The sequence below is a fragment of the Penicillium riverlandense genome (assembly GCF_028828495.1).
Source record: "Penicillium riverlandense strain IBT 135883 chromosome Unknown utg000003l_segment0_segment0, whole genome shotgun sequence".
NCBI classification, from domain to species: Eukaryota; Fungi; Ascomycota; class Eurotiomycetes; order Eurotiales; family Aspergillaceae; genus Penicillium; species Penicillium riverlandense.
In genome coordinates, this window is record NW_026643196.1 from 1,470,345 (window position 1) to 1,496,577 (window position 26,233).

Genomic DNA, 26,233 nt, shown 5'->3' on the forward strand with positions numbered 1-26,233 from the left:
ATGCGTTTCACTGCTGCCGCTGTTGCCCTCTTCGCTGGCCTTGCTGCCGCCCTTCCCCAGGACGTCGAGACCGTCACCTCCACTGACGAGGTCACCGTCATCTCGTGCGCTCCCACCGTCACCAACTGCCCCGGCAACTCTGGTGCTGGTGCCACCACCCCGGCCACCATCCCGGCCTACACCTCCGTCCCTGCCGTGACCCCGGTCCCGGTTGTGACCCCCAGCCCTCCGCCCCGGCTCCTGAGGTCACCACCATCTGGTCCACCGTCAGCTACTGCACCTACAGCGTCACCCCTGTGGTCAGCACTGTCGTGCCCAGCGCTCCCCCGGCTCCCTCCAACGGCGGTGGTGTTCCCCACAAGCCCTCGCCCAAGCCTTCCGGGTAAGTTTATCCTCTTTAACGATATCTGATCAATATACTAATGATATCTTCAGTGTCGCCCCCAGCGCCTCCCCCAGCCCGGCTCCCACTTACAACGCTGCCGGCGCTGTCACTGGCTCTATCAGCTTCGCTGGTCTGGCCGCCGCCGCTGCCTTCTTCATGGCATAAGCGATTCCTCCTGTAATCGGGATGGGGTTCTGCAATCCCTGACCCCGGTCACTCTCGGGTGGCTTGGGCCAGCTACTGTAGGATTATTATCTCACTGAGGATGGAAATGGGGCACGAAGAGCGGAGATATCTAAGCACTGTGTTAGTTTAAACCGGTTTCTTGGTGATTTACTCTACCAACCCAACACTTGTTATATTTTTGCTTTCTGATTCGGATCTCGCTATCCTCTTCTGCTTTTTGTGGATTTTTTGATATACATATTTCTTCTTGGGCTTACTGGATAGCTTCGGAGTTGTGTGAGAAGCGCTCTTGGTGGCTTGAGCACGACCTTAATGTAAACCATGACAGCTTTCACCCACCTTCTTGTCTCTCCAGTGATTCCCAGTAACCCCTTTTTTCAATGTACCCATATACCTGACAGCAGTTTCCTTTTGCTTATTCTAATTGCATTGCACGAGCTAGATTTGATGTTGCTTGTTTGTTTTGTCCCTGTGTAAAAGCAATACCCTTCTATGTGACTTGGCCCCTGGTACGGTCTGGTTCCACAGTGGCCAGGCTAGCTCGCACAGTGTTTCCCCCCCAGGGGGCTGTGTTACTGCCCGTTGACCAATTGTGACCCGGTAAATTAGCCCAAAACGCAAATGCTACTTTGTATCCCTGGATTCTATGATTCCAATCTCGGGTTATTTGGTGGTGAAACTCGGTAATCTCCCGTAAAATGAAAGTCATCGATGATGCCGTTGGCACTTTAATCAGGTGCTCTCGCACCCAACATTCCAACGACTTTTGTTTCAGGTTTAAGCATGGGCCACGTGCTCTGCTGGAATGAATGCCTGTCACCCCGGATCGACCGGCATATCGACATCATCAAGAGATGATGTTACTATTCACACCGGCTCCGTCGGTAACTTGGTTATGGAAACAAACCAGGCTCTCTACCTTGGACCTTTCCCTGTACCATAACTACCTTGATAACCGTGGCTATTATTCTAAAATCGACCTCAGGACCATCCCTCTCTCTGTGGTAATAGGATAGAGCAAGGCTCAGTCACGCTCGTATCTCCTCTCCCTTCGCCTGACATCATTCTACCGGGCTCGCTCCCGGTTAGACTGCCTCGTTTCCGGCCCCTTTTGGGTCCTGCTTGTTCGTTGGGCCGCCAAAAATAGTGTGACCCACATTGCGTGGCTTGGATCTCGAAGGACCATTTCACTTCGTCGATTTGGAAGAGAAGAGAAGAACGTGTGGACGAGGAATGACGGGCATACATTCAGATTACACATTTTCCCTCCCCCCCTCTCTCTCTCTCTTTTAGGAACGATCCGTGATTAGCCCTCCTGTCTACATCTAGGAGGTTGCTCTTCCACCTTCAACATCGGGCACCATCCGCGGTTCCTTCTTCCTGAGTTGCTCCTTGGACTTATCCAACATTCCTGGAAATGATTCCCTCCCTAGACTTGGCACCATCTCGCTTACCATGCTAGCCAACTCTCGGATCAATAATTAAAGACCTCTAGTTACCAACGTTCTATGCTGTGCAGGATGTTGGTAAGCGCGAGGAAGCTACTAGCCCTAACTTGTCCTTCGACTGGGCAGCCAGCCTTAGAAAACGTATCCACATCGATCGTTCTTCCTGGACCGCAATTTATGTGTGTAACTAATAATACTACGGCCCCTTTTGGGACGCCCGACTTTCTATACAATAAAAATGCAACATATAACAGTCCTGGAGGCCTCGCAACAAGTGCGCGAAAGCTTATTGTACCATTTACTTTCTCCGGCTGGGTAGCATTTCTCGAGATCTACCTGCCCCCATTCCCGCCACAAACCTATTTGGGCACTGGATACGAGACCATACCCAAATGATCGACTGGAGAATGCCTTGCGGGTCCCAAGCATAGTATATACTTCCTGCCATGAAGTTCTTCTGCACACTCTTCCACAAAACCAACTCTCTCCCTCCATCTTCCCCGGTGCTCGTCAAGTTGTCTCTATCTGCGCTCCCCATGGATCTGTCTTCTCTAGAAGGCCCCCCACTGCCAGAACCGCAGGAGGAGGAATTTCTTCCTCCTTACCCGCCTGAGCTGCGCGCCCTCGAACTCAGCCCGCCGTCACCATCCACACGCCATTTAGTCCCGTCGCCGCTCCACCCACGACGAACGGAAACAGAAACGACAGAAGGCCCCATATCACCACTGCAGGATCCCACATCACCACTACAAGAGCCCATATCACCCCTGCAAGAGCGATCACCCCTGCAAGAGCGACGCAGACAAAGGAACCATCCTGAAGGGAATCTGGGGGAGGGGAATAATCTGAGACGGGCCCTAGCCAAACGAGGACGAAGAAGTCCCGATCAACTGCAACTGCATATCACTCCGGCAGAGGAGCAGGAACCACAACCACAACCACAACCGCAACCGCAACCGCAACCACAACCGCAACCACAACTGCAACCGCAACTGCAACATCAAAATCCAGGACCATCTCCATGCCACGCCACCAGCACTTTCCGTCCAGACCGCCGCCGACCAAGTCCCAGTCATCGCCTCATCTGGCTGGAGGAGGAACAGCTATGGGTCGTGGCAGCTCCGTTGCCGGACGTCCAAACCGACCGGCGAGTCTCTCACGCGTCGAGTTCGCCTAGTCCATTGGCCTCGCTATTCCCGTCATTTTCTCGGAGTCCAGTGAGCCCGGTGACTCCTCAATTCCCCCAGCACCAACAGAACCGCAGTGTCAGCGACAACCGGGTGCTCGGCGAGATGCCTCCCCCCTATGAGAGCCATAGGTTCAGTCCAACAACACATCCTACTTCGAGATGGGCCGCTGTCACACGGCGGATTCCGGGCATGTCGGTTGGGTGACTGAGACTGTCATAAAATCATGTCTCCCAGTGTACATAGAGCAGAATAATAGACGAGTTTATGATCAATCCGGCTGTTTGTCTCATCCCCGTCCCAATTCTTAGCAAACTGCATATCGGATCCACTGCTCCACCAGGTCGAGTTTGGCATCCCTCACAGCCACTGTCAACCGAAGCGAACCACCACCGAAGCAGCGCTGTAGTGGTCAGTCTCTCTGGATCTCTGTCCGCATTATCGTAGAGGTGCTTGGTAGACCTCTCCAGCCTTGCTCCTCCCCTAAAGGAAGCGTCACCGGAGGAATTAGTGACTCCATCACAGCTCCAGTTCTTCTGCACGCTAACACAGACCAGTAGCTCACCAGCCTCGCTCTTATTACGATAGACTGTTCCTATTGGACTTGGTCCGAGGGTTTTCCAACTGCTGTTGTGGCTCCTTCGCTTTTTTTCCTTTCCTGTTCAGCGATCACCAACGAACATCTTCACCTTCCCCCTAATTCGATTCTGCTCTCATTTTCTTCTTCTTCTTTCTTTTTTTTCTCCTGCTGTTATCTTCACCAGATCATGGATGTTGGGTTGACCTAAAAAATCCCATCTTCTTCACTTCCCCCGATCCGGTGCTTCTACCGCCTTCGTCGTCCTTCGATCGAAGAAAAAAAAAACGGGCCCGCCACACCCCCAATGGTCCAACTCGCCCACATCTTCAAAAAGGATAAGGCGAAGACCAAGGAGAAAGACCACACAACCGTAACCCCCGAGTCCGACTCACCTGCACCGGCTTCCTCGTCGCCAACCTTCTCCACCACCCGCAAATCTCCCACCAAGTCGTCACCTTCCAAGTCCTCTCGCTTCCACCACTCCCGCTCCTCCTCCGCCACCTCCACCAACTCTGCCTTTCGATTCGGCCGAGCCTCGCGTGATCAGGACCTTCACCCACTCAACCTTCCGCCCGACGAGCTGCGTCGGAGACTCTCCGCCATGGCGGCATCCCGAGACGACCAACGGAGCTCCATGGACATCGACCCCCAGGAGACCCAGAAGAAGATGAATGGTGTCAACGGCGACCAGCAGGAGCGCAGTCCGACCCCGCCACCACACAAGTCCACCGCTGCATCCACCGACGAGGCCGACTCGTTCAAGTTGGCCGGGAACAAGTTTTTCAAGGATGGCGACTATGCGCGCGCAATCCAGGAATACAACAAGGGTATGTCTATGTCACCAGAACCATGCAGTCTGAGCGGAAACTAAGATTCTCGCTCGTTTAGCCATCGAGATTAACCCCAACTCGTCGGCCTACCTGTCCAACCGAGCCGCCGCCCACTTGTCCGCGAAGCAGTTCCTCAATGCCCTCGAAGACATCGAGCAGGCCAACGAACTCGACCCCAATAACCCCAAGATCCTGCACCGGTGGGCGAAGATTCTGACGAATCTGGGGCGGCCCGCCGAGGCTCTGGATGTGCTGTCGCGTGTGCAGCCTCCCGCGACGGCGACCGACCGGGCGGCCGCGGAGAAGATGCTGCGGTTCATCACACAAGCCGAGGAGACGCTGACAGAGGACCGCGGGGTGTCGATGGTGATTTTCTGTATAGACCAGGCGCGCCAAGGGCTGGGCGCAGGTGTCAAGGAGCCGCGCAAGTGGACACTGCTGGCGGCCGAGGCGCAGCTGAAGATGAACAACAGCAACTCACTGGGCAAGGCGCAGGACATTGCCATCGGGCTGCTGCGCGAGAACAGCCAGGACCCGGATGCGATGATGATCCGCGCGCGGGCCTTTTATGCGTCCGGTGAGACCGAGCAGGCCGGGAAGCTGCTGAAGATGTGTCTCGGGCTGGACCCGGACATGAAGCAGGCGGTTAAGCTGCTGCGCATTGTGCAGAAGCTCAGTCGTACCAAGGAGGAAGGAAACGCTGCATTCAAGGCTAAGGATTACCGCCGTGCCATTGAGTTGTATAGCCAGGCACTGGAGGTTGACCCGGCCAATAAGGACATGAACGCCAAGATCCTGCAGAACCGCGCTCAGGCATACATCAACCTGAAGGAGTATGATTCAGCGGTGCAGGACTGCAGTGAGGCCTTGCGCCTTGACCCGGGATACGTCAAGGCCATGAAGATGCGCGCCAAGGCCCATGGCGCTGCTGGAAACTGGGAGGAGGCTGTTCGCGACTATAAGGGCGTGGCCGAGAACAACCCAGGCGAGAAGGGCATTCAAGAAGAAATCCGCCGCGCCGAGTTTGAGCTGAAGAAGGCTCAACGCAAGGACTACTATAAGATCCTGGGCGTCAGCAAGGATGCCTCGGACCACGAGATCAAGAAGGCATACCGCAAGATGGCCATCGTATACCACCCAGACAAGAACCGAGATGACCCGCAGGGCGATGAGAAGTTCAAGGAGATTGGCGAGGCATACGAGACGCTGATTGATTCTCAGTAAGCTTTTTTTTCTTACCCTTCAATCTTGTCTGTTTCGTTCTAACTGTTCTACAGGAAACGTGCTGCATATGACAATGGCGACGACCTCATCGACCCGGCCGACATGTTTGGCGGCGGTGGCTTCGGCGGGATGGGAGGAATGGGCGGCATGGGCGGAATGGGAGGCATGGGTGGTATGGGCGGTATGGGAGGTATGAACGGCACGCACATCAACATCGACCCCAATATCCTCTTCAACATGATGAACGGCGGCGGTGGAGGTGGCGGCTTCGCCTCGGCTGGCGGCCATCCATTCGGAGGTGGTCAACAACAGCGGGGCGGGTACCCAGGCGGCTTTCCCTTCTAGATGATCTGATTCATCGGCCCCAATTCAACCGCCTCAGAGGCAACTTATCTTGTTCCTTTGTGGTCTCGGCAACTCCGGATGAACGCCGTTGGCTCTGCTTTGTTCGAGTCGCATCAGAGGGCTCTCAACCTATGATCCCTATTTCCTTTGATTTATATCTTCAGCCACGCTTCATGCTTCCACGGAAACGGAAGTACCATGATTCCCGACATGATAGACCGGCCATTCGACTGTTTGTTTTACTTGGTTTCTTTTTTCCTCTTTTGATATGATCTCATTTTGCTACGGCTGTGGGATATTCTTTTGTTCTGTATATGAAGTTTGAATTTGGCATGGTTCGAGGGAAAAGAATTCAGTGTGCACTTAATATGCATGATGTGAGATTTGTTCGTTGGGTACCCCAGACAGATCATTGACGGCGTTATCCTTCCTTCACCCGGACTCCTTTCTCTTGTCAATAGGATATATGATATTGCGATGTTCGTTTCGTTACCAAGTAGGCTGGGCTTATATAAAGGAGAAGTAGGTTAATGGTGTATCCCAGCTCATCTGAAAGTAGCATTAACGTTGTGGAAGTTAATTTTAAGAAGAGTTTGTAGACAACAAATATGGTCTATTTTGGTTTTTTCTATATTCTATATACGGACAATCCATAACCAAGTGAAAAGGATTGTGTTCTATCAAAACACTCAGGAAACAATGAGTCAAAAGATCGCCACATGAGAGGAAGATCCACCACCTAATCTAGCCCAGGGTGAGGGTAAAGCCCGAATCGAGCGAGCAGCTGTTGGTATCAACATCATCGGGATGCTGATAGGTCTCAGCGCAGGAGGAGTCACCCGGCGAGCAAGTAGCAGACTTGCAGCTGGAGTCGCTGGGGGTCGCTTGGAAGCCCTGGGAAACGAAATCCGAGGTGGAATCGAGGTTGATCGACGACAGATCCCAGAAGAGGGTGTCTCCGTTCTGGGTGTACTCGAACTGGAGAACGGAGTCCTCGCTCTCCGAGGTCGACATCTTGATGGAGATGCCACCGCCGTTAGAGTTGGTCTGCCAGTCCTCGCTGTAGGTACCGCCGCCGGAGGCGAGGGTCTGCATGGCCCCGCCGGTGTTGGATGTGCTCCAGAGGTAGACGGTGGAGTCCATGTTGTTCACGATTTGGATGCCGCTGCCGCTGCCACCGGATGCGGAGGAGGATGAGCTCGGGGCACTGGCTGTGGTGGTGGCATCGCGCTGGACGAAGCCCTGGGGCAGGGCGGAGGCCGTAGCGGCGATGGTGGCGAGGATGCCGAAGGTCTTGATGAAACCCATTGTGAATGGAGTGTGTAAAAAAAGTGAAAGTTCTTTAAAAAAAAAAGAAGGTGGTGAAAGAGTCTGGTCAACAGACGTCAAGTCAAAAGACAGAAGTGAATGAATGGGATAAGGCGGTGCCTCAAGAGAATGAAAGTGGTTTCAAACGAAAGTGAATGAATGGAATGAATGGAAGGAAAGAGAGAGCAGAGGAGAAGAGCGAATTGCTCCGTTATTTATCCTCCATGGTGGAGTTCCAGTTCCTGGCGGTCGAAGCCTCTGGAAACAGGGGAATCGCGTGAGATTGCCACAGCGTTAGACTTTGATCCCCTGGAGAGCCGGGCGAATAACCAGGAGTCGGACGAGATTGCGCCACATTGTTAGACTTTATGCCCTTGCGAACCAGTTCAAGACCACCCCCGGGCGCGAAGTATTCTAGAACGTATCCCGCGAAAGAGGTGAGGTCAGATGTGGGTCGATAGGGTTGAGACAAGCACGATCTCTCGATGAACCAGCAACAGACGCACGTCGTCTCCACAAAACCTTTTTTGGTGGTCGTCCAGTCAGAGGGATTACTTCCATTTCCGGCGGGATCCACTTCACCCGCGCGAGTCTGGCCCACGGCTTCATCGTGGCGAGATCGAGACTTTTTCCTCTTTTTCCGCACGAGAGAGCGGTGTCCTCGGGGCTGAATCACAGTACGCGTGCGCTTACATACTCCCTAGCCAAATGCCATTGTTTTGAAGCCGTGTACCCGTCCAAACACATGGGCAGCATCATCCCGTCGCCACCACATGGAAGGTGGTTCTTGATCAATCAGCAAAAAAAATATCTCCCCTTCCACGGACTGTGCCGATACCCGCATGTCGCCGTTGGCTCCCCACCATGTGCTCTCGTCTTCCCCCGGTTCCGACTCCCAAACCCGACGGCCCTTGACACCCCCGGCCACACGCTCAAGCACATCCAGCCCTTTGCCTCCCAGCGAGATCTCCTGATTATTCATCCGGCCCGTCCGCGCATGAACTGTGCCCGTCCAGGATGGAGGATAGCCTAGTTGCAAACTGCCCTTGCCACTGAGATGTGAGGCGACTGCCGGCCCAGCAGATATCCGCCCATGGTGAGATCGACCACCGAGCACCACTGGCTCCGTGATCCGAATACTCTGGTTCCCAGCCCCAGTGCGCGTGAAAATCGAGACCTTGTCGCGTCTCGCCGTCGAGTGCGCTTTGTCATCGTCAAGGACGAGCGGTATAAGCAGCGCACGGATGGACCCACGCTCATCGGCTGTAGCACCGGCCACCAAGCGCAGAGAAGTAGAAAACAAGAACCGACCCGCAATAGACCCACTGCGCGACTCGACGTCAATCTCATACTTTCTTGGCGGAGGCAATGCAGAAACTGTCTCTGCATGTCCACCATGGTTGTGAATGTGGTCCTTGGAAGAATGTGCATGTACAGGTTGCCTCATCTCCGGTTCAAACTCTGGGATTGAGGCTGCGGCTGGTGCAGCGAAGGAGACAACCACATTCCCGGAGTCTGAGCGGATCCGCAGTCTCGCGGGGGTGTTCTGGGCGCCGCTGTGAGAAGACCCACTCTGGGGCACGATGGTGACACTGATGTCTCCCGTTGAGGTGGATAATGATAATGAATCGAAGAGCGGGAAGACTCCGTTAATGGCATCGGGTCCGCGAGAGATGCTTAGGTCTCGAAGGGCCGTGTCGTCTAGGATCGGAACCGAGGGTGGTGGTGGGTTGTGACCTGAAATCTGTCGTGGTTTTTTTGGTTAGTAGATACACCGTGTAGCGGTCTTCGGCGGCTACACTACTTACCCAGTACGCTAGTGGAGATCGACATAGTAGACACAGTAGCGCGAATGATATACCCACGAGTAGGACAGTTCTGAGCCCGGCAACTACGTTGGGCTCGTTGCGCGAAGGAGGACTCTTGTCGTCTTCGCCTGTGTCCTTGTCATCGGTGTGTGGTGTTTGCTCGCCCGGCTTGAAATCTGACTCTCTATCCCGGACCTGGATGCTGGTGTTGTCCATTGTTGGGTCTCTCGAGAGGGGATCGGGCTGAAGGGCAATGGCAGGCATCGTCTGGAAAACTATGGAGAGCCGTATGTCTAATAATAAGCAGAGGTGGGGGGCTCCTTTGGTAGTGGTTCTCGTTGCTTTTTCCTGTGTTCAATATAATGAATGACCTGCCGGAACAGACTGTCGCTGCATGGTAACAAATGCTGTATTCAGCCACTAAGTAACGTGGCGATGGACGTAAGGAGCTGTCAAGGAAGATGGAGATAACAGAGAAAGTGAGCGCGAAGATGATGTTAGCGCTCTGGAATGCCGCATAGTCGACGTCATCCGGCATTCATTCACAACAATTACTAAAGTACTGGGCAAGGTAAACACGTTAGATCAATACAGTTATATATCCCTAATAGGTAGCTAGAAATACTCGGACTCTCTCGCTCATACCCTGCGCTATGCACTCCTTCAACTGTCTCTGCCACCGCACATGAACACACAGCTCAACTGTACTGATCCAAAAAAAAAAAGCAACAACACCAACAACAAAACCAGGGGAATCTCAAGCCTTCGAGCAGAACATAAATGAATGAATATACTGGAGAGAAGGTGCACGAGCACGCAGAAAACTCCGCCGCTAATGAAAGATGAAGAGAGAAGGTGCAAGGAACAAAACGCTAAACAAGGTCGAGGCTCAAAGATAGCCAAGTCCGCTGAGGACGCTCTTGCACTCGGGCAATGGTAAAGCGGACACTCCTAGCGCGCGGACTTGACTACCGCTGCGCAGACGCTGCAGGCCAATGGCGATTTTCCAGGCCTCAGTATCAGAGACCACGAAGACGTATCGCTTGCCCTCTTGATCGCGGAGACTGGCGCGGAGGACATGCAGGCCGCGGAATTCAGATTGCGGAGGGTGGACGGGCCCGCCTTCGTTGACTCCACTGGCCGTGGCGCTACGGGCGAAGGATGCGCTGGGAGAAGCTAGACGACAGGTGTTTTTACACATCTTGAGCAACCCTGCCAGGTACGCATCGGATTCCTCGCTCGTGGGTACGGAGTGTGCGTTGCCCTTGCGGCTAAAGGAGAAGGGGTTGCTGGACCCAGATTTGGCGTTGGCTGAGGTGGTCGCATTCGTCTGCGCACACCAGACCTCGGCCAGCTTCAGAGTCCATGCCTTGACATCCCATTCGCGCTGGCCGACCCCACGCAGGTCGTCATCGATAAAAAGCCCCTCTGTCGTGATGCGCAGCACCAGCCCGTCGGTCACCATGCCCTGCCCAGACACCAGCTGCGCAACTGGGGTCTTCATGAAGGCATTGTTGAATTGATACACTCCCTGAATGACGATCTTGTCAGGGTCCTTGGTCGTATACGGCCCGCGGTGAGATGGCGGCGGCGTTGTGCGTGCGGTCGACTGGGATGGCGAGTACGATGACTCGGAGTACACCGAGGAAGCAGCCGCATACGGCCGGCGTGGGCGGTCATATGGCCGGAAGGAGTATGCATCGTCTTCCTCCGTTGCCGTGCGCGCTGTCGGGAACGGTGGTTTCTTGGGTGAGGGTGTCCGAGGTGCGCTGCCCGGTTGACTGGACGCCTTTCCATCTTGCGCTTTTTTCTCGGCATACTTCTTGGTTGCCGCCTCCTTCAGAGCTGCAAACCGGGCCATGGCCTCCTTCTGGGCCTGGATTTTTGCTGCAGCTGCTTTCTCGGCCGCTTGCTTTTCGGCCTTTTCCTTTGCCTCCGCTTCGGTCTTGGCTTGCTTCTCGCGTGTCTCGGCCGCTTCCTTTTCCAACTTCTCGCGCGCTTCCTTCTCTGCTTTCTCCTTGGCGGCGGCCACCTCTTTCTCCAGCTGTTCGCGACGCTCCTTTAATTCCTTCTCCATCGCCTCACGCTCTTTCTGCTTCTCTCTCTCCTTGGCATCTGCCTCGCGTTTTTTCTTGAATTCCTCCATCTTTCGCCGCAGCTCCTCTTTCCGCTTCGTCTCATCCCGTGCCCGCTCCCATTCGGTGTTATTAGCTCCATGCTGGTTGCCAGCATAGTGATGATTGCCACGGGTTGAACCCCCACCAAACCCTCCTCCCTGTTGCTGCTGTCCTGCCCCATTGCCAAATTTGCCTTTGAAGAAATTGGCGCCAGAGCGGTTATTTTGTGCATTCGGCCCTCCAGCGCCACCCGAGTGTCCATTACCGTCGTTGCCATTAAAGCTGTCGGATTGCGATGCGCCAACAGCCCATCCGGCCACGCCGACTCCGAGTGCCAGCAGAACCACGCCCATGCCGCCACCGGTGGTGACAGTGGCCGTGTACCAGGCCCTGAAAATAGGTGCAAGGGTGGTCCACAGCAGGACGACGAAAAGTGTGCTTGCGGCGCCGGCAAGGAAGCTGTTGCGGTGGCACTGTAGGGACGGAAGGTAGAGGAAACCGGAACCGGAGGAGTGAGGTGGCACGATGAAGATGTCGTAGTTGCCGGGAGGTAGGTCTGATGATTTGCGGTACTCGCCTTCAGTGGTGTTTGGCTTGTCGCCATGAGGCGGCGGGGGCGGCGGGCCCTCCATCGCGGCGCAAAGGATGCGAGAGTATATATAAAGGAATCAAAGACGTTCGGATGGGTGGCTTGCTTTTTCAAGACTGGCCACCTCTAGTTGGATGGGGGTTTCGCAGGCTTCCAAAAGGTCATGGTCTCCGCGACGTCCGATCGGCACTGAGGCCTCGGCGCTCAGTGCTAGAGGTGGTTGCGCGTCCGTTGGATGCTAGTGAGAGATCCAGGCAGCCAGTGTCCAGAAAGTCGTCCAAAAGCGAAAACATCAAAGGGTGGTGGGAAGAGGGTGACGGTTGAGGGAGTTTGTTTAGGCGGGAGTGGGAACAGCCGGGCGATCGGCACCCACGCTCTCGTTGCTCACAAACAACACATCGTGCATTGATCGGATAGGACTATTCTACACGCAACTACAATAATCATGTATATCTCACATTCTATCAATCGAGGAGATCTTGCATTTCTGTCCCACGCGACTCCAACCCTCCGATCGGAATGTGCGACGAGCCTAGGCATTCAGGGAGGCGGCTCAACTGTCATGTTCCCATAGTGTCTGGTAGTTTTTCACTAGAAAAAATAAACAAGACCACTAGCACGTTTCGTTGTCAAGCTCTACACTTGTAATATGATGGCCTGCATGCATCGTGTGTCAACTGTTAGTGTTTTGTTTACATATTACCCTTTTTGGCAAGGGCGGTGCCGCTTACATCATCGCCCGACCCCGTGACCTGTCTGGCAATTTGGGGTTTTCAGGGCCAGTTGATCGCTTCGACATGGCGAGATTGTGGTAGTTAGCAGCTCAACTCCTACGTAACTGGGCAGCTATAATTATCGCTAGGGCCCCATTCCCGCGTGGGGGCCATTTTGGAACTAGCGAGGCTATGCGTCAAGAGATGAGGCTGATCAGGTGGAATTCCCATGAGGCCAAGCTGGCACAACGTGCAGAGTCATCCAGGACTAGTTAGTCAGTAGATAGTTCACTAGTTAGTTAGCTATAAGTAGAGAGGAAATAGTAACTGACCTAGTCTACTACTTCCTCTGGGCTATTCTGCGGCAGAACGTGACCCGCACCTCGTGATTGGACCCTTCGGCCTTGAACTCACTCTGCGTTCGCCCTGCCGTTGAACCCCAACTTCTTCCACTGACTGATTGCCTGGGTCAACTCAACTTCCTTTCAACTCTTCTATTGCTTCTTTCCGGTGGTAGTAGTCTGGCACTGCCCACCTTTCTCCGCCTCTCCCCGCCAACTGTCCTCTGGGCCTCCTTCCTCCAGGCTTCCCATCTCCGCCCCTCACCAGTTCACCCTCTCTATGCCGTACCGGTAGCCTTCGAACTCCCCCGACACTCCTTCCTGGCAAGGGCAGCTCCTGCAGCATGTCCTCCTTCCCATCCTCTACCCGGGCCTCCCATGGCCACTCCAACTCGTCGCACCGTCAATTCCCCGCCTACAACCCGGTCGCCGCCGTGACCGCTCCCGCGGGCACATTCTTGCCCGGGACCAAGGTCCAGGTGGGCAGTCACCGCGTCGTGGTAGAGAAGTATCTTTCGGAGGGCGGGTTTGCTCATGTCTACGTGGTGCGGTTGCCCAAGGGGGCCAAGGGCTCGGAAACGGCCGTGCTGAAGCGAGTTGCTGTCCCCGACAAGGCGGCGCTCGCCAACATGCGCACCGAGGTCGAGACGATGAAGAAGCTCAAGGGCCACCGGCACATTGTCACCTACATCGATTCGCATGCCTCCCAGCTTAGTGGAGGCGGTTTCGAGGTCTTCCTGCTCATGGAATACTGCGCGGGTGGCGGTCTGATCGATTTCATGAATACCAGGCTCCAGAATCGCTTGACAGAACCTGAAATCATCAAGATCTTCTCGGATGTTGCCGAGGGTGTGGCCACTATGCATTACCTGAAGCCGCCTCTGCTCCATCGGGATCTCAAGGTTGAGAACGTCCTGATCTCGCGTTCCGGGGGTTCGTCTTGTTACAAGCTGTGTGATTTTGGATCCTCTGCACAGCCGCGTCCAGCGGCCAAGACGGCCGCCGAGGGTCGATTGATTGAGGACGATGTGCAGCGACACACGACGATGCAGTATCGCAGCCCGGAGATGATTGACGTTTACCGGAAGCAGCCGATTGATGAAAAGAGTGATATCTGGGCGCTTGGTGTGTTCCTGTACAAGTTGTGCTACTATACCACTCCATTCGAAGAGGTTGGGCAGATGGCCATCCTCAACGCCACCTACAAATTCCCCTCTTATCCTTCCTTCTCGGAACGGCTGAAGACATTTATCGGTGAGTTTTTTTTGGCGTCTGATAACTCTGCATTCATTGTCTGACGATCAAATAGCATCAATGCTCAAAGAAGATCCGCGGAAGCGCCCAAACATCTACGAGGTGGTGCGCGAGGTGTGCAGCATGCAGAAGAAGGATGTTCCCATTCGCGATGTTCGTAGTGTTGAATTCTTAGTTCCTATAATGTGCTGACCTGGGCTCCAGATCTACTCTAATCGCACCGCCTCCGAGGCGCGTCGAAACCAAGAACTGCCACCCACACCCACAGAGGCTCCTGCAGTGGGTGCAAAATTCTCACCACATATTCAGGAGACCAAAATCATTCCTGAAATTGCACCTATGCGCCGAGGACGACCTAGCAAGCCCCAATCATCTCAACCTAACTCCGCTAAACCAAGCCCATCTCCTTATCGGGGCCGGGGCGACTCAACAAGTTCACCCACTGATCCCTTTGAAGCTTTGGACGGTGGCGTTGCCAGGAGGAAGAAAGTCGCAGACGAGCTGTCCAATCGATTCCCGACTTTGGATCAGTTTAATATTTTACACGAGAAAGCGGACAGGTTCAATTTCGAGCCGACAGCGGAGCCCTCCAAGTCGGACGAGGACGTCTCCCAGAGACTCACCAATGCCTTGGCCGACGAAGCCTTTGCTCCGCGCCCGTCGCAGGAGCAAGAAACTCGGCGATCGCAGGTCTCACCCGTGCGGTCTCCGCCTGCGCGTAACGCTCCTCAGCAATCCGCGCCGCTGTATCAGCCTACTCCTCAGCGGCCCTCAATGGTTTCAACCGGGACAATGACTTCTCCTGCACAGACACCTCGTATATCAGAGCCGAAGATATCCAGTCGACCGATTTACCGGTTCCCGACATCGGACGAACGGCGGCCTTCCAGTCAGCCATGGGCTGACGAGGAGCGGACAACGCACAAGGTACCTTCGCCGAGTTTGAGGCCGGGCACAAGTCCGCGGTTGTCGTCTGACCGGTTATCGATACAGTCGAACTCCGCACGGCCGTCGATGGAAAGGTTGCGACGGCCGACTGGGTTGGGCTTGGAGCTTGATGATCCCGTCGGACGATCCAAATCCGCTGTGGCAAGGGCTCGCCCGGTTTCCGGGGGGAGATCGATCTCCCGCGCGAATCCGAAACAAGTCGGTCCTCTGTGGATCTGTCTCGCATGCAATACGAGGAAGGAGCACCGCCGCGATCAGTTCGTATGGATGTCGAGGACCGGGCCAACATTTCGTCAGATGTCGCCTATTTGCGCGCAATGGAAGAAGAAGAGAGTAATCGGAAACGCGAGAAACGATCCAGCAGTGGTTCGAAGCACATAAAGCGCAGCAGTCTGTCCAGTCTGTCCCTCTCGGGGACCAAGTCCTTGTTTGGTGGCCGCTTTGGTGATGCATTCCGTCGTTTCGAAAGCAGCAACCAGGATGCGCCGCCCACACCGTCGGTGGAGCAGCAAGCTGTGCTTGAACCCGCCGATGATAGTCCCCCGCCGGACGAGGATGTCATTCTGGATGACCTCGATCGCGATGACATCTCCCCGGAAATGCGCCGCGAGTTGGAGCGTCGCCGTCTGTCCCAGGAGGAGAAGAGGGTCGCCAACGCCGCGGCTGAGTACCGGCGCCGGGTCGCTGAAGGGGAAGGTGGAAGAACGGGTGGCGATGGGCCCCGCGCCCGTGCAATCCAGAACAAGGTGCAATCCTTGTTTGGCGAGTCTAACAAGCCCGCGCCGCCGCCCAAGACCGCGACCGGGTACGGCCACTACACGGAGTCAACCCCCGCTTTGCAGGCAAAGCACGAGGTGCAGTCATCCCGCTCTGAGGCGCCACGAAGCATTTCCCAAACTCCAGGCTCCGTTTACGGTGGTCGCGAAGGGCCTACGTCTCCCCCAGACCGTGAAGGAGGTGCCAGTGCGCCTCTCCCGCAGTCTTCGACGGGTTACTCCTCGGGCGCGCGGCCTGGATCGCGTCCGGCGGCACCCCCGAAACCCAAAAATCTCCGGGTTGGCGGTGGGCAAGGGACCTCCCAGCCCAGTACAGGACAGGATGCCAGTCACGCGACTCCCACTAGCCCGGGTGATGACTGGGAAGCCCAGTTCAGCCGCCGATTCCCTAGCCTTTCGGGACTGGAGATGGAGACGGAGATCAAATCGCCCAAGTATCACAGCCTGCGGACACGGAAAGTGTAGATTTTGTGGCCTAATACTGTTGCATATATAGAGACACATAGCCTTTTGGATATGAAGCGATGCATTGACTGGATGTTTTTCTATAGATCGTAAATACCAAGTCTTGGTAGTTAGGGCTGGATATATATTTCGGCAGAGGCGTGAGCTCCCACACCGCCTTTCACCTCACCTTTCAACATCGTCTGTTCGAGGCTCGCACCGGCACCATTTATGCGACATCATGGCTCCGGTGACTCTCCAGACGGTTGATGGTGAGTGCAGTAGATTTAACACCAGCTTCTTCAGCTACTGATCCCTGCGCAGACGATCTCAAGGAGGTGATCCAGCACCTCTTCGAGATCCAATCCGCCGTCCACGGCTACTTGGGCCCAGAGACTCAGCAAGAGCTGGTCCGAAAGATGTACGAAAGCCCTCGTTTTTGGTCGTCCCTTGGCAGAATTGACAACGATTTAGCAAAAACCTCACCCTAACCCTCTCTACCCTATCCTCGCACACGCAACTCCCCGACACTGCAGCGGACCAACAGGCCGACTTGTCCTCGACCGACCCCTCCAACCCCCCGCTCGCTAGCATCCAGCTGCCCCCGAAATAATCGACTACGTCGATTCCGCGCGCAACCCGGACATCTACACGCGCGAGTTCGTGGAGCTGGTGCAGCGCGGCAACCAAGATCTACGAGGCAAGCGCGAAGCCTTTGCAGGATTCCGGGACGTGCTGGCCCGCGAGATGCGCAGCGCTATGCCCGAATGTCGCGACGAAGTGGACCGCGTGGTGCGTGCGACCGGGGGCGGCGAGCCCGACGTCACGGCGACTGATGGTTCTGACGGAATGGAAGGAATGGCCAGAGGGTCAGCTGCTGGTCCAGGCGCAGCGTCATGATGATTATTATCGGCTCTGGTGCCTCTCAATGGCCATTATCTACAGTAGAAGGAGGTGTGGTGGGACTACGGGAGGATGAAACGGGGCGCTGGATTCTCAGGATTCAGAGGGTAGGAGGGCGGGTGGTGTTCCGGACCCTCGCGACCCTATCCTATCCCAACGGACCTCTTCCCCAGGTCGCGTCCCTCTCCCCGGATTTGAATTGGAATTTAGGATGGGGTGCACGATTTGAGATTAATATTTGGAAGCAAAAGCCACAGCGACGGCGCTTGGGGAGTTTGTGTTTTTAGTTCATTCTTTTTCAGACGGGCGGGATCAATTTACTTTTTTGCCACCTCCAGGCATTGACCCCGTCCTCCGAGACCGGTCTGTTTCAGGATCAACTGCCATTTGACCATTTCGCGCCCGCGCCAGGACAATTCATTGTTGTGCTAGCTGTCGAACTGACCCATTTAGGGCTGTGGGTATAGACATAGCTCGTGGCGGATCCGCCATGAGAACGAGGAGGAACATGAAGGCGCACGAGGACCGGGGGACTGGAATTGATAGTTCGTAGTCGTTGTCTAGTGACTAACGGGATTAGTCGGGTAGTTACTGCACCAGTACAGAGTCTCCCACTACTGTACTCCTCACCGCAAAAATACAAGATCTAACCGCCAGCGAGAGGGGGCAGAGCCGCGTGGTTGCCTCGAACCGCCGGTCACGGTGTATTACCGTACCGCGGTGTATGGCCTCGGGCCCGGCCGACCGGACAGGGGCTGATCATTGCTGAGTGAGAATAAAGTGGATGTAGGTACGTCAGAGGTAGGATGAGGATTATTCGGTCTGCCCTAGTAGGAAGGTAGTCATTCTTATATGCTGAGAATAGTACAGAGTAGGCAGTTCTCACTCAATCGTGATCACAGTCCTCTCCTTGGTCTGTGTCCACGTCCACACACAAGGGGGAAGCTGCGCCAGGGCCAGGGATCGCATCCTTCGTGGCGCCCTCCATCCCGCCCCCTCTGTGTATTTTCGATACATACATAGTACAACTAACTAGTCCAGGTGTATGGACTAGAGTAAACCCCAGACTGTGGCCCCCCCCGCTGAGGCCGGGGAATAGAATATAGGAGGAGTACGCCTGGTCCACTGCTTCCTCATCTGCCTCTCTCTCCGAACACAGCACATCACCCACCATCACCACCTCTTAGAACCACTTCTTCTACTATGCTCCTCCTCCCCTGACCCCCCTGTTACCCGCCATGGCCTCCCTCGACACCCCCGGTGATGGCATCACTGGGGGATACACCGGTACCTCGCTGGGCATGCGCATCACCATCGCGACCCTGGCCGGCGTCACCTGGTACAACGCCCTCGAGCTGATCATCCTGGTCTTCGTCACCTTCGCCCAGTACCGCGGCCTGTACTTCTGGAGTTTACTGCTCTCCTCCTCCCTCGGCCTGATCCCTTACTCGCTGGGCTTCCTGCTCAAGTTCTTCCAGATTACCAGTGCGACATGGCTCCCCTGCACGCTGCTGACCATCGGCTGGTACTTCATGGTCACCGGCCAGTCAGTCGTCCTCTACTCCCGGCTCCATCTGGTTCTGGCCAACCAGCGCGTCCTGCACCGCGTGCTCGTCATGATCGTGATCAACGCCTTCATCCTGCACCTCCCCACCACCGTCCTGACCTACGGCACCAACCTCGCCGCCGGCTCCGAGGAGAAGGTCTACAAGAACGGCTATAATATCATGGAGAAGATCCAGATGACAGGTTTCTGCCTGCAAGAGTTCATCCTCTCGGGCCTGTACATCTGGGAGACGGTGCGCATGTTGCGCCTCGACCCAGACCGCACCAAGCGCAAGATCATGTACCAGCTGCTGATCATCAACTTGATTATCATTGTCATGGACCTGGGCCTGCTGATCGCCGAGTACATGAACTTCTACATCATGGAGACCATGCTCAAGGGCGCCGTGTACAGCGTCAAGCTCAAGCTCGAATTCGCCGTGCTGGGCAAGCTGATCCACCTGGTTCACAACCATGTGTGGAAGCCCGAGTCCTTCTCCGGCCCGAGCGAGTTACCCGACTTTGTCGACGCAACCCGCGTCACCTCCGACCTCACGCACGCCGCCCCGCCCAAGGCGGCTCGCGGCGGCCCGCACTGGATGGACGCAGACGACATCTCCATCGCCATGTTCGAACACTCCCCGAACCACCACACCGGAAACTCGGACCTGAGCGGGGAGACTACCACCGCCACCTTCCAACAATACCAGCGCGACCACAGCCCGACCGACTTCACCGGCTCGGTCCATCGATATTCATACCAGAGTGGGCTCTCAAAGCCCAGCAAGCCAGGATGAAAAACAGAGATCTTGTGTGCTTTTTTTGTTCTTGACGAGCCATGTCTAACGAGATAACGCCCGTGATATTCACATACCTTGGATACCCTGGCAGCGCCGCACCCACCCACTTGGAACCGGGGAGACGCTAGCCTGAGCCGTCGCGTCCGGCTCTCTGTTGCATATATAATCAGAGATGATCCCACCCAGGGGGTTGTGAAGATGCATTGATACCCCCACGCCCCACCACCTGCATTAGTCCACTGTACATGGCAGCTTGGAGATTTTGGTGTATATACAGTGAAAGTGAGAGAGAACAATCAATCAGGGATAATCAGTATTTGACTCGGAGATTTGTCGGAGTCATTCTCAATTCTATATAATTCACCGATTCCCCGTGGGGACTTAGACTTAGGGTTTTTGTCTGTTTCAGGAAGGTCGACATTCTAGCTTTCAGCATGCCAGTTATAAAGACCGGGGAACCGCACCAGCCAGCCACGGTCGGTCTGTCTAACAAGCCCTCACCATGAAACACTCCAGTTTGCTCACTCTCTTCGCGGGCATCAGCGCCACCAACGCGGGGAAGAGTGATGCAGTAAGTGGCGCCCTCCCCGACCTATCCGACATCCCTTATTCAAATTCTAAAACATCCTCATAGTATCTCTTGGCGCGCTCCTCCGGCCCGGCATGCAGCAATGCACCCTCGACGCTCTCCCTCCCCGACGCGCCGTACGACAACTTCTTCTACTCTGACTGCAACGTCGCCGCCCAAGCGGTGGTGACCACCCCGCTACCAGATAGCGACCTCACCCAGATCGGACCGCGTCTGATCGTCGCCTGGCCTGCGGGCAATAGCGGCGCGTGCTCGTACTTTGCGCCGCAGAATGGCATCAACGGGTCCCTGTCCATTGCGCTGGTCAATTCCACTGTTGGGAATCCCCTGGGACCGGTGTATTCTAGCGCCAATAATGGGAGTGCAAACAACCCCAGCGTTGGCGTGAAGAGTGTCCTGCGCTTCAATTCCTCTGCTGTTCTCACGATTCCCGTCCTGGGTAGTATCCGCACGATTCGTGATTTCACTGAGGGACCCAGTATCCTCTACCCGGAGATCCAGGATGCCATCACCTTCACGACCAATGGCAACGGCGTCCAATTGAACCGACTGTGGCTGGACAATGTCACCTCCACGACGCTCACCTTTCAGCCCTGGGGCAGCAACAGCACCGGAAAGGCAACGGTAGTCAACCGCACCGTCCACTTCGAGCAGGGCGACTACCTCTTCTCCGCGGCGATGAGCTATCCCCAAATGACTCAGCTCGAGCCCGCCTCGGTGCTGAACTCCGAATCCGCTGATCTGATCACCCAAATGCCCGACCAGACGGCCGCGCTGTCGTTCCTGTCGTACTCGGACAAACTTCTCGCGGGGGCGTGGCGCTTCCTGACGTATTTCGGCCGCGACTCGATGATCTCGGCGCTGCTTTTGGAGCCGGTCCTCAGCAGTGGACAGGGTAGTGCTATGGAGGCGGTTATTGGCGCTGTCCTGGAGAGGGTGAATCGGACGGATGGCAGTGTTTGCCATGAGGAGACTATTGGGTGAGCTTTTTTTGCTCCTCGGGCAAAAGAATTGGTGGAAAGCTGACGTCTCTGCATAGGGACTATGCTACCTGGACCAATGAGCAGGAGGGCATTTACAGCAATGCCATGAGCTGCGACTACAAAATGGTACGAATGAAGAAGTGCAACGCACTGGTTGTTTCCATCTGAAACTAACAAACCGCCCAGATCGACTCGGACTACTACCTCCCCGTGTTGATGCAGAAGTACTTCCTGCAGAACCCCATCGGAAAGAGCAGAGCCACCGCGTTCTTCAAGTATGTCATCCCTAACCTAGGCCAAAAGGGCATCTTTTGACAGACCCTCCCTCTCCTCCAGCACCCAGGCCGGCTCCGTCAACGCAGCCAACCGCAACCTAACATGGGGTGAGCTGGCCCTCATCAACGCCGAGCGCATCATGCGCTTGACTGGCCCGTTTGCCAAAGAGCAGACCAAGGATAACCTGATTCATCTGAAGGAGGGTCAGATTGTTGGCCAGTGGCGGGATAGCACATACGGTGTGTCTATCTTTATATATTACTTTTGTGTGCAGGTACTAACAGACAATCTCGTAGGTATTGGAGGTGGACGGATCCCCTACGACGTCAATACAGCTCTTGCGCCCGCGGCCCTGCGCTCTGTCGCTGCTCTCGCTCGCGCCGGAGTGTATCCGCACGAGAAACAGTGGGCCACGGAAGCAGACAAGAATGCCCAAGTGTGGGAGGACTCGACACTGCAATTCTTCGAGGTACACCCACCCACCCTGCCCAATCTCCTAACTACTTTCCTTCATGAATCCCTTATACTAATCAATTGATATGAACAGGTCACAATCCCCCAAAAAGAAGCCCAATCCCGCATCGACACCTACCAAACGCGGGCCCCCTTCACCGTCCCAACCAACACATCCCAAACCATCGACTCGGACGTCACCTTCCACGCCCTCTCCCTGGACGGCTACGACTCCCTCGCCCAAGTCCAAGTGATGAACACCGACGACTGCTTCCGCCACTTCCTACTCAACACCACCAACGAAGCCCAGCTGACCTCCTTCCTCAACCAAACCGCCTCTAACATCCGCCGCACTTTCCCTGCAGGCCTGATGACTAGCGCCGGCATGGTGGTCGCCAACCCAGCCTTCGGGAGCGAGGATGTCTACGCCCAGAACTGGACCACGGGCGCGTATCATGGGACGGTTGTTTGGTCGTGGCCGCTCGCTATGATGGGGAAGGGCCTGGAGATGCAGATGGCGAGATGTGATCAGACGACGAAGCCATCCATCCCGCAGTTCTGTCATGATGCCTCGGTTCTTGATAATGTCAAGACCGCGTATAATACCCTCTGGGACTCGATCGAGGCCAATTCCCAGCAGCTCTCGACGGAGGTGTGGTCGTGGGTTTATCGCAATGGCGAGTTCGACGTTACGCCCCTTGGGGTTATGCCGCCGCCTCCTGGCGCAGGTACTCAAACTGGTATGTTCTTATTTCCTTTTCTCTCTACCTGTCTTGTTCTCCTATAAGCAATGGCTTGTTATATCCGCGCTCTCTGATTTGGGTTGGGTTGGGTTGGACATGTTTTCGCTGACTCTATCCCCAGAATCCGACATCAGACAGCTATGGTCTCTTTCCTTCTTGGCTGTCACTCGGAACGAGAAGTATAAATCATGAGCAATGTCTACATTGTACGTACTTGTGAAAATTCTAGATACAAACTGTGATAATATCATGGAAGAGGGCACACAGTGGTAGACGTTTATGGCACCGCTGACCTGTGCGTTGAGTATCTAGCTGCCCGGGTGGCCTCGAATTGAAACTATGTACTCTTTGTTTGTCTGGTCTGAAGGATGCTTCTCTCGTACTCGGTCTTGTTCATTACTAGATACGGGGTTCGCCATAAGAAACGCCTCATAATCAACGAAATACGGCATAGATGGCATGCATAGCAGGTAGGTAAAGGGTATGATCATTAAACAGATAAGAAAACATATAACAAGACCCTCATTACTCCAGAACAGTGAAATGAACATAAAAGAGACCTCTTCAGCTATCACTCGCCCCCAATCTCAAACGCACGATATCCCTCCACCAACCCGTCGGACAACTTCGACACCGCCACCCACGCAGGACTATACTGCCTAACCTCATCGAGCGCCGGGATCGTGCCGATGCGATTAGTATCGCTCCAAAGACAAGACACCTTTCCGGACAGTTTTTGTTTTTTCTCCCCACCATCAAACTGGACATCCACCGTCCAGGTATGATCCCACTCGCGACTCCACAGGCGGATTTCACTCAGCCCGTCCTCAGAAGGGGAGAGGAAGCGGTCGTCTGGCTCTGAGGAGCCGGCGACGCTGAAGTTGGAGATGGAGGGCTCGTCCATTGTTATCCTGCACGCGCGTGTGTTCTGGCCCGTTATGCTGAAGCGGACGTGGGTCGGGTTTGTAGCGGAGTCTGGGGTGGTGATGTTGAAAGAGACCCAGTCTTCTTCGGGATTTGGGACGACGTTGGGTGGGAGCCCGTGCCAGAAACACTGCATGCGGTCTATGACCCAGTCGCAGGATTCGAGGTGGCCATTTGCACTGGGGAGAGTGCTGACGACGTCCTCGACGAAGGGGGTGACTCCTTTCAGGGAGACGAGGGATGCGGAGGTATTGGCGAGGTTGACTTCTTGCGCGAAGTAGAGTTTCACGCGGTTGGAGTCGGAGAAGGGGAAGGCGACGAGGTTGTAGACTAGCGTGCCGGCAAAGACGAGCAGGAGCACGATCGGGATGTGGTATGTGTAGCGATGGATAAACGGCAGTAGTGGTGAGAAGAGGAGCGCCGTAAACGCTGCGATGGCAACATACACGAAAAGAGGCGCGCTGCCATCCTGGGTGGTTTGATGTAGGGCGCTGGTCAAGAGGAGAGCCAGTGGCCCGGCCAGGATGAGAGTTACCGGAACAGTAAGGAGGAGCTGCACAAGCCAGGTCCATCGCGGCATGGAGGCACTCCATGCTTGTTCCTGTCCGTACACATTCGGGTTCTTCTCTTCTTCCTCGTCTGTTTCAGTGGGTTCTCCCGAGACGTTGACATAGTTGGCAAACGTGGTGCGATGCCGACCACGCAGCAGCGAGGTGGATTCAGTGGGGTCTTCCTCGTCATTCTCCTCGTGATCGTCATTCGACGTCGTAGTGCCCAGTCGACTGCCATGGCTGCTGGGGCGTCGTGAGGACGGGGCAGTGAACTGATCCGCATACGCAGACTTGGGCGGCAGAGAAAAGAGCTCTAGATACGACACCCATGTAGCCAAGAAGGTTCCCGCAAAGCAGAAGAACACAAAATAGCCACCGGCCAGCCCGTCTTCATTCGCAAAAACGGTGGCAGCAACCAGCATTACCCACGAAAGGACAAACATCCATGTCCAGGTGTAGACCCGATGGAAGGCTGAGGGCCGAGCAAAATCGGCCACCCGTGAGACAAACCAGGCCGAGAAGATCCACGCAGAAACCATCATGCTCCACACGGCATACTGACTGCTATGCACGATGTGTGGGTTGACTTTGGTGACCAGGTAGGCCAGTCCGACGGTCACAGCCGTGGGGATGGCAAACAGGAACGGGAACCGGAAGAATCCCCGCAGTCCTCGTAGCGAGACGTACTCATCACGGGTTTCTTGGTAAACCGATGAGCGGAACAGGTACATCTTATCTGCGCGGACAAGCTCGATGCTGGTGACCAGCAAGGCCAGCGGCGCAACGACAAGTAGGGTGACCGACAATGCAAATAGAGTATGCAGACGAAAGACAGCGAAGCCGCTTCCAAACACATCGAACCACACGGCCGGAGTACCGGAGCCACTGGGCACTCTTCCATTATCCCGACGACGGCCATCAAAACGATCCGTCGAGTCAGACACAAGGTCGTTGGTGGACGCCACCGCGGCAGAGAGCATATGCCAGAGTGAATTCTTGCTCGCATGTCTTGCATCATCCTGATCGGTATGATACCTCGCTCTGGGCTCCATAAAAGCAACATCCAGACCACGAAGACCCAAAATCCCTTCGAGAACCACGTAGTCCGTCTGACTGCGCACAAGGCCTGTGTCAAACCCGTTGGCGCTCAACACCGACCCGAACGGGTATTTCGACTTCGCATATGACTGAGCGACTTCTGTGTCCGAAGCACGGAAAAGAGTGGCTCTCCCGCCTGCTCCCGCGCCCTCCAGGTTGAGGAATGTGTGCGCAAAGTTGGCCATCGGGTGCTGGCTGTACACCCTCGCGCCATTCAGATAGTCTTCCTCTCCATTGTTGAAGAGGACTACCAGCCCGCGCCGCGGTGCATGGCCCGGTGTGGTGAAGTACTTGATCAACTGTAGACAGGTCACAACGCCCATACCGTCATCGGTTGCACCGAACCCGGTCGATACGCTGTCATAGTGTGCGTTGACCAGCACGCCGCCCTTACCAGCAGGCACTCGGCCAGGAACCTCCCACCAGTTTTCCTTTCTGTCCTCCCAGCCCCGAATATAGACCAGGATATTAGTGCCTTCAAAGTAAACACCCGTCTCGCGGTCGGCGGAAGTCAGGTTGGAGATCAGATCATCAAAGACAAACACATCCGGCTTGTCGTCATTCTCCCGAGCCAGCGAGGACTGCTTGATCTCGTCGATGCGCTGTAATAACCATGCGTGCACCTCGTCATTTCGGTGCGAGTTGTACGGGTGATACCCTCCCGTCAGAGTCTGGAGGTCGCTCCATGCTTCGGTGAGGTTCAGACCGTTCGGGGACGTGTTGGGACTGGCGGGGACTTGGTGGTGGATCACCAGCAACGGGATGACCAGGGCAAGGTACACGGCCGTGACAATTATGGTGACGGGCCACGGCGTAAAAGCCAAAGGGTTGGCCCGCGAATACGCCATCGTGTGCAGCGAAGATGGGTTGAACGGAGTCGTTGGA

The 26,233-nt window shown here is 55.4% G+C and overlaps 11 protein-coding genes across 11 annotated transcripts; 7 read left to right on the plus strand and 4 right to left on the minus strand.

Annotated features, from left to right (window-relative positions):
* Nucleotides 1-550, plus strand: N7474_004232 (GPI anchored serine-rich protein; the record flags this gene model as incomplete). The annotated part of the gene is made up of 3 exons (XM_057195647.1): nt 1-245; nt 287-382; nt 436-550. 3 exons carry the CDS (start codon nt 1-3, stop codon nt 548-550), a joined length of 456 nt encoding a protein of 151 aa, XP_057053043.1.
* A 1,915-nt stretch (nt 551-2,465) lies between these two features.
* On the plus strand, nt 2,466-3,413 carry N7474_004233 (uncharacterized protein; the record flags this gene model as incomplete). The annotated part of the gene is made up of 1 exon (XM_057195648.1): nt 2,466-3,413. The coding sequence occupies one exon, from the start codon at nt 2,466-2,468 to the stop codon at nt 3,411-3,413; it is 948 nt and encodes a 315-aa protein (XP_057053044.1).
* A 677-nt stretch (nt 3,414-4,090) lies between these two features.
* N7474_004234 (DnaJ and TPR domain protein) lies at nt 4,091-6,185 on the plus strand (the record flags this gene model as incomplete). The annotated part of the gene is made up of 3 exons (XM_057195649.1): nt 4,091-4,613; nt 4,675-5,836; nt 5,894-6,185. 3 exons carry the CDS (start codon nt 4,091-4,093, stop codon nt 6,183-6,185), a joined length of 1,977 nt encoding a protein of 658 aa, XP_057053045.1.
* Nucleotides 6,186-6,929: 744 nt separating this feature from the next.
* Nucleotides 6,930-7,493, minus strand: N7474_004235 (putative antigenic thaumatin domain protein; the record flags this gene model as incomplete). The annotated part of the gene is made up of 1 exon (XM_057195650.1): nt 6,930-7,493. The coding sequence occupies one exon, from the start codon at nt 7,491-7,493 to the stop codon at nt 6,930-6,932; it is 564 nt and encodes a 187-aa protein (XP_057053046.1).
* Nucleotides 7,494-8,193: 700 nt separating this feature from the next.
* Nucleotides 8,194-9,565, minus strand: N7474_004236 (uncharacterized protein; the record flags this gene model as incomplete). The annotated part of the gene is made up of 2 exons (XM_057195651.1): nt 8,194-9,237; nt 9,302-9,565. The coding sequence occupies 2 exons, from the start codon at nt 9,563-9,565 to the stop codon at nt 8,194-8,196; spliced, it is 1,308 nt and encodes a 435-aa protein (XP_057053047.1).
* A 625-nt stretch (nt 9,566-10,190) lies between these two features.
* On the minus strand, nt 10,191-12,050 carry N7474_004237 (uncharacterized protein; the record flags this gene model as incomplete). The annotated part of the gene is made up of 1 exon (XM_057195652.1): nt 10,191-12,050. One exon carries the CDS (start codon nt 12,048-12,050, stop codon nt 10,191-10,193), a length of 1,860 nt encoding a protein of 619 aa, XP_057053048.1.
* Nucleotides 12,051-13,405: 1,355 nt separating this feature from the next.
* On the plus strand, nt 13,406-16,504 carry N7474_004238 (putative serine/threonine protein kinase; the record flags this gene model as incomplete). The annotated part of the gene is made up of 4 exons (XM_057195653.1): nt 13,406-14,315; nt 14,371-14,468; nt 14,520-15,242; nt 15,410-16,504. 4 exons carry the CDS (start codon nt 13,406-13,408, stop codon nt 16,502-16,504), a joined length of 2,826 nt encoding a protein of 941 aa, XP_057053049.1.
* Nucleotides 16,505-16,724: 220 nt separating this feature from the next.
* On the plus strand, nt 16,725-17,383 carry nut2 (mediator complex subunit NUT2; the record flags this gene model as incomplete). The annotated part of the gene is made up of 3 exons (XM_057195654.1): nt 16,725-16,755; nt 16,808-16,918; nt 17,082-17,383. The coding sequence occupies 3 exons, from the start codon at nt 16,725-16,727 to the stop codon at nt 17,381-17,383; spliced, it is 444 nt and encodes a 147-aa protein (XP_057053050.1).
* Nucleotides 17,384-18,624: 1,241 nt separating this feature from the next.
* Nucleotides 18,625-19,728, plus strand: N7474_004240 (uncharacterized protein; the record flags this gene model as incomplete). Its single annotated transcript, XM_057195655.1, has 1 exon — nt 18,625-19,728. The coding sequence occupies one exon, from the start codon at nt 18,625-18,627 to the stop codon at nt 19,726-19,728; it is 1,104 nt and encodes a 367-aa protein (XP_057053051.1).
* Nucleotides 19,729-20,233: 505 nt separating this feature from the next.
* On the plus strand, nt 20,234-22,819 carry N7474_004241 (uncharacterized protein; the record flags this gene model as incomplete). Its single annotated transcript, XM_057195656.1, has 6 exons — nt 20,234-20,302; nt 20,366-21,300; nt 21,360-21,429; nt 21,490-21,578; nt 21,640-22,048; nt 22,127-22,819. 6 exons carry the CDS (start codon nt 20,234-20,236, stop codon nt 22,817-22,819), a joined length of 2,265 nt encoding a protein of 754 aa, XP_057053052.1.
* Nucleotides 22,820-23,346: 527 nt separating this feature from the next.
* N7474_004242 (M28 family metallopeptidase) lies at nt 23,347-26,196 on the minus strand (the record flags this gene model as incomplete). Its single annotated transcript, XM_057195657.1, has 1 exon — nt 23,347-26,196. One exon carries the CDS (start codon nt 26,194-26,196, stop codon nt 23,347-23,349), a length of 2,850 nt encoding a protein of 949 aa, XP_057053053.1.
* Nucleotides 26,197-26,233: the final 37 nt, after the last annotated feature.